Source organism: Bombus terrestris, chromosome 6, assembly GCF_910591885.1.
Source record: "Bombus terrestris chromosome 6, iyBomTerr1.2, whole genome shotgun sequence".
Lineage (NCBI taxonomy): Eukaryota > Metazoa > Arthropoda > Insecta > Hymenoptera > Apidae > Bombus > Bombus terrestris.
In genome coordinates, this window is record NC_063274.1 from 3,192,471 (window position 1) to 3,204,686 (window position 12,216).

The 12,216-nt window shown below is 39.1% G+C and overlaps 1 protein-coding gene across 3 annotated transcripts in view; it reads right to left on the bottom strand.

Moving 5' to 3' along the window:
* Positions 1-12,216, bottom strand: part of LOC100648204 (FH1/FH2 domain-containing protein 3) — a 241,593-nt gene that overhangs the window by 164,443 nt on the left and 64,934 nt on the right. For all 3 annotated transcript variants that reach the window (XM_012309303.3, XM_012309302.3, XM_048406549.1), the window contains exon 2: positions 7,783-7,892. In XM_012309303.3, coding sequence (XP_012164693.2) covers positions 7,783-7,892 — 110 coding nt within the window. The remainder of the gene's footprint in view (positions 1-7,782; positions 7,893-12,216) is intronic.

Consider the following 12,216-nt stretch of genomic DNA (forward strand, 5'->3'; position numbering starts at 1 on the left):
GGTTTAAAAAATGGATTGGTTACAGTCTGAATACAGAACAAACGAAACTAACATCCTAAAGAGCATGCTGTTTATTACTCTCTTAAGTTTTAAGGTTCCATCTCGGAAATAGCCCTTCCTTACGAACACATCCTTGCTACAAGCTTTACCGACGAAGACGCTGTTCGTTCTTTTGTGCGTCCCGAATAGAACAAAGCGCGTTTTCACCATCAACGAGCATTAGTCTTGCTCGAAGTGGTAACACGATCAGACCGTCTTCTTGTCTTATTCTAGTAGCCTAACTTGTGAATTTCTTGCCTCGGAACTTCAACGATCTTCGTTAATCTGTTAATGAGTTAACGATCTTAGACGACAGAAGGCAGGGGCTGAAATTCGCCGTGTCTAGATTGCACGACGAGACAAATGTAATTAATTAACCCATCATGACCCGAGTTTTCCGCTTTCTACGTCCGATCTAGTCGCCCTCCGCGTCTTCTTAATACACGCGAGATTGATCGCCATAATTTTCCGTTGCTTGCGTGTTCCAGAAATTCGCGGCAACCTATTCCCATGCGCTGTGCACAGACGTGACACGGGAGAAAACTGTTTGGAACTCGTGATGGGCTCCCGGGACCTTCCACTACTAACGTTAGGTTGCGCCTCTTCGGCGTTCCAAACCTACGTCTTCGTGTGCCTCGCATAGACACGCGTATTTTATAATCGCTGTTTATTATTATAAATTGAAAGTAAATCTTAATAGTTGTTTGAAAGCCTGAAAAATCAACGACAAACTGATACACGTGATATTAGAGTCCAGGGTATACGTGTAAAAAGCTCTTCGATTTTATTGAAAAATTACAAAAATATGAAACCTAATCCAACGAACAGTCATTAGCGATTCAACGCCTCGCCAAAATTCAACTCCCAAAGAGCTAACTTAAAACTATTCTCAGTTCTCCATTGCTCGTCATCTGTACGAATTCTGACTCACGCACAATAAAGAGATTCACGACGAAAATTTTTAATTCCAACTCGTTTCGTCATCCACATCAACCCAAAAACTCGAAACTGTCAAAGCGCGAACTGTGTCCACTGCTGTTTCTGCCTAAACGTCCAACTTCCGGCACCAGCTTGGGAGCCTAGAGTCAGAGAAACTTTAGATTCGGCCACGGTGAATGACTGGCAATTTGTTACGGCTCTTTATACGCGCGGAACACCAGCCAACGCTCGGCGGAATTAATTTTCGTGAAACACGGTGGTCAGAGAGTAGACGAATATCGCGAGCAGAGTTGAAACGTAGGCGGTCCGGTGCGAAACGTTACGACGAGAAGACAAATGATCGGTTACCTACGCGAGACACGCCATCTTCTCCTCTTCGTCGAATGGATCACGGATTTTCTACGTTACTGACTCTCGATTTTCGTAATTTTCACTGAAAGCCTCACGGGGAAAATCAGAGGAGAGAATGGATCGGCGTGGGTGGCTAATCGTGTTGCAACGAACGATTCATGGGAACTGGGTGACGCGGTGTGTGGGCACGACCCTGCAATTTTGTGTTACACGATCGCTACTGACGAGAGAAGTCCAAGATCTTCCTGTGGTTGAGATAACGATTTAGTTGAAACTTTGTATAAATAGATTTCGTAATTCTGTTGATGAATTTATCTCGTTATGAGATGAGTTTGATCACTGACGCAACGTTGACGAATCGCAATCAGTTCGTAAGCGTCACCGTGTAAAATTAAACCTTCGATTCGAAATATTTAGAATCTACACAGAGAGTGGCATGCAACTGTACTGTATTAGGTCGTCCGAAAAGTTTCTTTCGTTTTATAACGAAATAATGGATGTACAACATTTTCCATTTTATATTATTTTATCGAATTACGTGTGATCCATTTTGTTCTATCAAAATAAAGATCACAACGTTCGACAGCTTATATTTCATGTTTGTATAAAGACGCGTCGTTGTAAAAGACGTGTCTGTAAAAGAAAGACACTTTTCGAACGACCTAATACTTTGATTTGATCAACGAATGTTAAAGGGGGTCAGGTGAATATTTTGCGATAATAGTCGAAATGTATTGACAACGTATAAACTACTTCAATAGAAACTGTATTATCTTCATATAAATTATTTGCTAATTTTACGTGCCATAAACTCTGTCTACTTCGTGCCAAATGACACAGTAATGTGTTGTATATTAGTAGTAAAACTGTGATGTTTCTTAGCACTATTTTGCATCAGAAATATGACACCTGCCAAGATTTATAACGGTTTCCCGCGTATAAACTTAATAAATAATATACACAGAACGATTTACTACATTTAAAAACAAATCGTTGTGCAATAAAATCTGTGTCTTATATCCTCTAAATTTCATTGATGCTTCGAAGCAATTGTTTATCTTAGAATATGAAACTTGTTTCAAACGTAGACAAAATAAAGTATTAACGTAACACGAAAGTAACATTAATGGAAGTCATCCATCTGGCAAACTCTGCCACTTTACACAACGAAGATTCTTACGATAAAACCACTATGAACAAAACCCAATAAAATAACCACGAAAATGAAACAAAACGATAAAAGGTTTGGAAAATATCTCACAGATAAAACCGCAATAAAATCTGCGCTCCTAGCTCCAACAAACCACAATTTAAACATGGCTATCGAAAGCTCCATCGAAACTCCACCACATTCCTTTGCCAAACCCACCCCATTCTTCGCTAAACACAATACAAATCACGGGGCCCCACCCAGAAAACCCGCATTCCTGCACGATCTTTTCACGAGTTTGCCATTTCGTTGGAAAACACATAAAAATCGGACGTACAACGGATCGTCGCATCAAATCGTCAAATTCCAAACAGTTATAAGCTTCGAATCGTGTTCCAAGTGGTTCGAATTTTTCCTCACATATTGTACAATACAGACTCGACGCGATTGAAAATATTTCAGATTCAATCACCAAGAATCAACGATTCTTCGCACGTTTATCGATACGATACAAAAAAAAAAAAAAAAAAAATGAACCAAACTTAAATAAAGATTCCTTTCATCTACTACATATTCTAACTTGTGCTTTACTTTCGATATTTTAGGTATTTTTTTTTTTTTTTTATATATATATATTATCATCCGCAATCTATTTATCGCGTTGCGTATGAAGCCTATCAGAAAGTAACCTAATACTTAAGAAGGGAAGCGTACAGAGATTCCAGGTGATCCACAAGTTTCAGACTTCATCTCTGACTACTAGTTATTCTCGAAGTCGGCTGAACACGGAATAAAATGCGGATGATCATTCGTAGGGTTGGTTATCGAGCGCGGTCTAGCATGGTGTACGCGGTATCACAGCCGGTCGACAAATCTCCAACCACGGAGCCAATATCGGGGCGTCGCGGCCGGAAAAACCGTGGAACGCGTTTCCATTTGACCGAGGGCAAGCCATGGACCGTGTCGTTGCCGGGTTCGACTGGTGTACGTGGGCATGGGCATAGGCATCGACGAGAAAGGGAAAAAAAGGATCGGACCGGTTCGGTGCCGTTGTATCGGAAGAGAATGGGAAAAAGGGGGCGAGGTGTGGCGAGGAGGCAAACGTATGACGTCGTTTTGCGGTTCGTGAAAATTCCGGCCTTTCAAATATTGGAACGAGTACCACTGACCAAACATTTACTTAACCTCAGCTCGCCTTCCTACCTTTCTTTCCGTCGGTCTTTCGTCAATCGTCTGCCATCGACCCTCTAGTTTCATCCCTTTCCTATCGCGCGTTGCAAATTTGTGTCTCGAGTACTGTTTATTCCGATAATATTTGCCAGATTTTTGCGCGCGGATTTTGCCAATTTCGCCGCATCTGCGATCGTCCTTGCTATAAATATGATTTTGTTTGCGTATCAAACGTTTGGCCTGTGTTCCGCAAAGTGTCAGCCGACGATGCCGCTGTCGAATATCAACAAACACAGGATACAACGCGTTTTAAGAAATTCAGCCGATAGATGTAACTGTGCAAATGGAGAGTAGATAAAACTTTCAGTCTCAAAACAAGCGATAATGATCGAAGTAACGTGATGTTGCGAAAGATTTATTAAGGAGACAGCGAACCCATGTCAACCGGGAAGCAGCCTAAATTCGGGATCAACCATAGAAAACATTTTAGGGACAAGCGGTTGTTTGAAGGGTAGAGCCTGGAGCCGATCGCAAGGCAACCTTCGCAAGATTAGATATAGGTATAACTCAATATTACAAACACTACCAAACAAATCGCTTTATAAATTTATTACATCGGCAAAATGCGAAATTCAGATGGTACAATCACGAAAATCGTGAGTTAAGTCGAAGAGGATTCACGGTTGCGCAAGATCTCTGCGAGAACACAGCCTCGTAGGATGTAATTTTCATCCAATGAGTAATTCATATCGATTCGCCGCAAGGAGGAAGTCAATCCCTCGCGAGTATAGAGCGCGTTGCACACAATGAACACGATAGATCTCTCTTCTTCTCTCTGGTGCGTCTTTCAGCAGCCATTGTGATATAGGAATGAACGAACGCGTAGGTTTCGCCAGAAAACCGTTGAAAATGTCGTCGATCCACGGACTATGCAACGAGAATAATCGAAAATGCGATGCCTTGCCGATCGTCTAGCTCGCGAAATTTTGCCGTGCGCGTATCGATCCTCTCGATATCGATGTTAACGCGAATCCGATACGGATTTTAAAGCGGCATGCTTTCGCTGAACGAACCGATTTCTTATCGCGGAGGTGAAGAGTTTTCCATTTCGCATGGATACCCAAGAACATCAAGAGAGAATGTTCCTCCTGATAAACTAGCTATAACGAAGTCTAATTAGTTTGAAAGGTTCGGATCGAAGTTAGATTTAAATCGATGTGGACTTCGCGCATAGTACTCGCAGACACGTCATTGGTTAAAAGTATCTGGACCTTTACTTATTTTTCGCAAAATGCATTTTGATCACACGAGTAGTGGATAAATCAAATCGCGATGATTTTGTTCGTACAACAGTATACAGTATGATACTTTGAATGTTAAACATCGTAACACAACAAGTCACATACGTTCGATCTAACATTATATTCGCTTTTAACTACAAGCTTTCTGGATTTCCTCTTGTTTCGTCAACGACATTGAAATACCGTATAAAACAGAAAATCAGAAAAGACTGTGTTTAAGTGAAAACTAATTGCTTTAAGATTATCTTGCAAAATCTATAATCCTCGTCTACACTATGACTCACAATCGCATGAAAAATCTACAATTCTCTTCTAACCCAGGGGTGCCCTTATTACAGTGCTCTTCGTAATTAAAAAAGAAAAATAGTCTAAATAATTACGCTTAACAACTTCAGGGGAACAAAGAACACAAAGAGCTCAATTTAAATCCTCGTTACTACATCCTACTATTTCACACCCGTCATTAACACGGCACAGAACATTTTCATCAGCACACAGTGATTCTACGATGTAAGCCTTTTTCAGCCTAGTAACCAATCCTGAAATCGACTTCGAATGGAACGTTTGCTTGACGAACATTACAGCAAGTCATATCTGCTCCGAGAAACTCGAACGCCAAGTGAAAGCAACGAGATTCCGCGTTTCCCGTGTTTCGAAGTGCTCTTAATTAACTAAGAACGTCATTCGGCAGCTGTGTCGATTATCGAAAGCGTGTTTAAAGCGTCGGTGAAGTCAAGGTCCCTGAGATCGCGTATCGGCAGAATGGGAAATTAACACCAACAGACTAATTTCTCTCGAGCCGGTCTTAATTAATCTTAGATGTTTATCTACGTTTTCCCTGGTTTTCCCTGACTCGCTTCTACGCGCAATTTCCGACCTCCGTGTGTGTCTGCGTCGAAATCTCGCTTAGAAAAGATAAAAAAAAAAAAAAAAGAAGAAGAAGAAGAAAAGGTATGTATTCCGCTACTGGATGTACGAACAAAAAGTTCTGAATTAATTCTCTGCGAAAAGGAGAAACGCGAAGATGGATAATATCATGCTGCGACCTAATTACGCCTCGTCGTCAACTATCGAAGCAACGGATGACGGCTGATTGTGAAATATACAGTGAGATAGATAATTAATATAGGAAATTGAAAATACCAAGCAGATTATCGTTTTAATTTTACGAGAGAGTTGGTAAGAAATGGAGAGCGTGACTAGTTTAATTGTACATGGTTAAATAGGAAGATACAGGCTTCAGATGTCTGAATAGTAAACTTCGTCCTTCTTTATAGAGTGATTTGATTGAAATTATGTTAATCTTTCTTCTACCTCCGCTACATCCGAATTATTTGAATTGAATTTTAATCAATTTTGTGATTACAATATACTGCAGTATGTAGATTGTGAATGTCGATGTAATTTCATATTTTTATGAACATAGTTAACTTGTGTTTGTATATTAATCAACATATTTCTATATTATGTGTTTAAATTTCCCGTAAATGTAAAAACGTTCGCGATCTAATAATATATATCAATCATTAATTGAATCGAAGAAACAAAATCTTAAAAATTACTTTCTTCGAGCTGTTAAACGTCTCTATTGGCAAACAAATTAATTACGCGTGCAGGTTATTGTATCAGATTTATTTTTTCCCAAGTAATTACGAACTTAACTTGAAATCTAGGTTTCTTGCTGGCAATCGCGTTACTGTTAATGATTGACATAAGAAAGAAAGAAAAGGAGAAAGGCGAAGAAATGTCTCAAACAAGAGTAAAGAACGTATTAAGTTCGACCGAATGAAATATGTGTCGACGAAAACAAGCCAAAATAGCCGGCAATGAAACCCGCTTTTTCCTCAATGGCGTTCTTTCCAATTCACAGTGGTATGTCAATAGCCTAGCTCGAGATCAGTGTCATCAATCTCTCACGGTCCCCTATCTACGCGATTCGTCATACTGCCTTAGTGCTGTTGATTTAATTTGATATAACACGGCTCCTGACAACGAGCTTTTTCTTATTGCATTGTCTTGCAAGTCTTTTCTCGTGAACTCGTACGCCCATCTTTCCTCTCAAATTAACGATGCTCCGATACAAAAATTTAATTAACGTATTTGATTTAAGTATCGAATAAAGAGAAAACTATATTATTCCGATAAAAAGGCATGTTTGGATGGTGCTTTATGTAGAAAGTCGAAAGATTGGTTATTTCAAACGATACATAACTACGAGTATTGTATTCCAAATCATTTCAGACAATGGAACTTTGCAATTTAAATGGATCCCTTAAATACGCATTCCACGGTTTATATCGGAGGGAAAGTTTATTCAGCTCGATATGCAACGTTAAAAGACCTTAACTCTACTACATTTACGCGATATCTTTTCGTCCTTACGCTTACTAAAAACATGCCTGCAAAGTTCGTTCATATATCTTAGGAACAGTTGCTGTATAATTCGGTTGTCCCAACACGAGGTAGGTAAAGCGCATCGAATCCCATGGGATCAAAGGTACCAGAAACGGGGCTCCAAGTTCTCCATGCATCTTGCAAGCTCGACAAAATATTTGTCTCCGACAGAGTTCCTCTAATTACTCATGATTAATCATAAAACACGTTACGTCCTAGCATCTACCGTATTGTTTTGAAATATGATACGATATGAGGTGATAATCTTCGTATACTTATAAAATTATAATAATGTTCTAAATATTTGTCTATCTTATTCGTATTCTAATCCCTATCTAACTGATTGTATAGAACATTTGTAAGGGGATGGGGTAGGTAATTAAAATAATTAAAGCATGATGCTTGCTATTAAGGATGTCAAATGACGAGAAGACTTACTTGGTCTGGAAACCTTCGAATTCTTCCTGTTGCTCGCTGATGGAGGCTTCAAGGTCCAAATAAGCGCCATAATCGCCATCTTTATACAGCTGGAGCGCCGTATCATCAAGCTGTACAACAAATAAACCAAGAGAATCGTCGATGAATTCGATAATCGTTGTCGTTATAAAGTATTACTAATACTAACTGTACAATATATCTTATCACTAGCTTTCAAACTTATATTTATAACCGTTAGTGGTAGTAAACTGCTCCAAAAATTTACTAACACGTATCGTCACGTGTTTATTACAAATTCTATCGAAATTTCATTCATATAAACAGCAGATTTCTTTTTCAATTACGTGGGTATCTACCGTAACACGTATGTAAATAAGGACATCAAAATTCGACTTAATACATGATACGCAGCCAACGTGTCAGCGTTATGTCACGTTAGCCACATTACAACTTACGACGTGGCGTCAAATTAGAAGCTTCCCAGCTGTCGGAAATGATAACCGGTTAAGCATCGGTCAATTTCCTCGTAACAGTTGCCGCTTCCAAAATAACGTGTCGTTGCAAGAGTAGCCTGGAGCAGAGAGGCAGCCTTTATGTTTCGCGATCCAGGGGCGGCAACAGCTCCCGTACTCGTCGCCTAATTTTAAACTGCTGCCACTTCGCGGTCACAGAAATTTAACTACGCTACGAAAAACTATTCGTCTACAGTTTATTGCTGCGCGATATAGGTCACCATAGCGGAACATGATTTCCCATTTGATCAGTGGACTGAGAATATTTATGCAGATTTGTATTTTAACGACTACGACTCAAGAAATGGAATTTCGGTCTTTAAATTCATACGAATCATGCGATCCTTGAAATTGAAAAAATGTATTAAGCTACGTAGAAGTGTCTGATATTCCAAGATTTTTTTAGAAAATGTCCAACTTAATTTTCTCGCTCCGTTTAATGTAAAAACATCTCTGTGCGTACAATTACTGTACGATTATCGTCGAAGAAATTGTAACAGCTGGAAGATCGGCATTTTTTGCGAAAATTTAGATATCTCGACAATATATATCGAAGTGGAAAAATGAGAAAATTACGAATGCAACGTCTCGTTAACCCTTATTGGGTTACTAAAGCGAAGAATCTGGATTTTTCTCATCATCCAGCTTCTTGGTAGCATCCAAGGAATGAGTTCAACGAACGAATGGGCGCCTTACGGTTCAACAATCCGGGCTAATGCGGCTAATCTGCTAAATTTATCTGCGGATCATTTGGTCCACGCACTCCGTGTCCGTCTATGCAACATGATAATCTCTTCATCTGGCATCAGGTGGTCCCGTTTCGCTGGACACACGGCGTATTAAATCACCGGTTACATCATCGTGCTGTCTCGAAAATAGAAACGCCATAAGCTCGTGAATTATAGATATAATTTAATTATATTAGAAATACCGGGACTAATAATGACCACGGATACCACTTCATTTAATCGTTCTGGATGTTTGATTAAGTGGAAGTATCTACGTAAATCATCGAGTAGGATTAAAGTTTTGCTGCTTGAAATATTTTCTATTTCCTTGTTCACCTATCTATCCAGTTTTTAACGATCAAATAAACGAAGATGAAATTCAAGTTGAAAAAAGGAGATTCTACGCGTAGCGATGCGTTTGGAACGTTTAAAGTAATTATGCTAATTTTAACTGTAACTTTGTCGTAGATCAAAGGAGATATAATATTTGAACGTGTACAGAAATATGAAAAAAGGAAGCAGACGTATACAGTTATATATTAAAAAATGAGACAGAGACAAAAAAAATTGATGTAGTTTAATTGAGTGTATCGTTATATTTGCAATTTGAAATAAAATACGTAATTAGATGGTCCGAGTCAAGTTTCTTTCAATTCGTAAAAAGTATTCTCGAACGATAATTACGTATATAATTAAACACTGGTCATCGATAAACATTTATAAATAAAAAATTTATGAACACTGGTATTATTATATTTTTTTCCCCTATGTAAACGAATTAATCGCTGCACTCGAGAAATGCCACGGAAAATCTTCCATCGAATCGCGTCTCGATACTGTCGCTCGATTTCAAGCACCATATCGTCAGACGATAAATCCTGAAAGGTAAATAATCCTAACTGAAATGAAGCCTTTCTTTTCTACGCCGTAGATTCTTTCTTCGAGACATCGCCGCTTTGCAAGATTAAGATCCATCTGTTTCCACGGCATGTTGCCAGCCTAGAAGAAATAACAGCACGAGGATACGAACGGAAAGATATTACGGGAAATGCGGGAGAAGAGAAACAGACGCGTAGCAGCGAGAGAAGAAAAAAGGTAGAACGGTTGAAGGGGGGAGGGGATGGAGGGTGCAGAGGAGAAAGTAATAGAGGATAAGCCGAAAACAAGGAGACGAGAGAGAAAAATAATGTGCAGCCAGTTGAGAAGCCATAGGCGAAAGCTAAATGTCGCTTTAAAAATAGTCGAGCTACCTAGGCCGCCATATTTGTGATCGTTGTCGCTGGAAAAGTTGTTGTCCGCTTCCGCGGCGACTGTAACGCGTTCTTTTCAACGATGTCTCGTCGAAGCATCGTTTAAGCGGTACTAATTAACGTTCAGTGGCACTTTGGTTTTTCTGTAGCTCAGAGACGATTGATCAGACTGAAATGAGATTTTCTTCTCGATCTCTAATGTACAGGATGCCTTGGAATGACTAGCGTAAAAGGAAGAAAGTGATTTTATACTAATGACAAAATAAGTTGCAACGAGCGTTCGTTTGTGCATGAATCGATTCGTTTTCATGTTGCTTCTTTAAACGAATAATTGAATGATGCTGATCGACTTGAGTTTCTAATCGATAATATGAGGATTTTTTATTGTTACCTTAAGACGAACTTTTTTGGTATCATGTAGGCTTAAGCTTGATATTTTCGAGTTTCATGAACGTTTTTCTATAATGAAATAGTTAATAAATAGATGTATGTAAAATTAATCAATAGTTAATAAATAGGTTTATAAATAGTGAAATTCGTAAGACCGACATCGACCAGGAAAAGAAAATATACAACGAAAACCGATTACGATAAAAACGGAACTCTGGAGGCGGAAAACAAATAAGAATCGCCTTGACGATGAATTTTCAGACCTGCGTTCTCGCTAAGAGGGGAACGAAAATAGGAGAAAATCGAAGCGAAACGAGCGAGAGTTTGAAACAAAACGAGAGAACGAAATTGTGCGTGTACACGGCGTGCGCCAAGCGGGGACAGGAAGCACGCGGCTGACCCATATTTCTAAAAATCACAGCTTCAAAATAGTCTGCCGGCAACGGAGCGCCGGTTATAATGCAGAGGCTCGTTCAAGCACGCGCTGCATTTCTCCGGTTTCTAGGCGTCCCGCATTCGGTGGAAAGCGAATTGCCTTACGTAATTCACGTGACGGGAGGCTGCGTTCTCTACGATCTCTGGCCTTCAAGCCCACAACGAAATTGGTCAACCGGAAGCGACGACTGCATCGTCATCTTGGACAATGGCACTCCGCTTGTTTCTGCTTGCTGAACTTGCGTCGCTTGCGTAAGAATGTTAACGGGCTGAAGGAGAAAGGAAATGATGGTAAAAATTTGAGTTGATGGCAAAAGGAAATTGTATGGTGGATAGGAAACGTGAGATGGATTTAAGTGATCGGATGTAATCGATTTAGAGAAAGGACGATGAATTGTAATATTAGATTATAAGTAGATTACGGATGTTTATGCGAATTTAGATTTTCACGAATACAACTAAAGAAACAGAGATCTGTTATACTCTGTATATGAACAAAGTATATATATTTATACAAACTGTTAAATGAGTTAAAAGAAAAATGGAATAGACGAGGGCCGAGTAAATATGCTCAGAATGTTTAAAAAATTAGCTTAGCAATTTGAGATTAATACCGATTAAACGTAATTACTCGACTATGAAATGCTTAATTAATTGAAAGTCTGTAAATTAATGGTTTTAAAACGACCAACAGTGTCTCGCTTCGACAAGGAAATTACTTGTTGGCTGTGTCCTTCTCTTTCGTCGCTGTTTCTCTTATGTTTGAAGAAAATGAACATTGCGCTGCATTAAAGCAAATAGTAAACGCTCAGTATCTTTAATAAATTTATCTTTCATCTTTAACAACCTTCAACAATTTTCTACGTGTTCCATATGAAAAATCATCATAAATACGGACAGAGAATAATAATACATTATAGATGATAACCCATCCAGCCAAGATAACAATCCAGAATAATATTTTCAATAGGAAAGCATGTTTGTAAGAAGATGAATCTCTTTGTGAGATAAACATTTTTATAAGACGAGTTACCAAGCACGTCGACTTCGAGGTTACATAAACAGTCGCATTAACATTCGATCGCTGTTCTACGAGGAAATCTGGTCAAAGAAGATGCA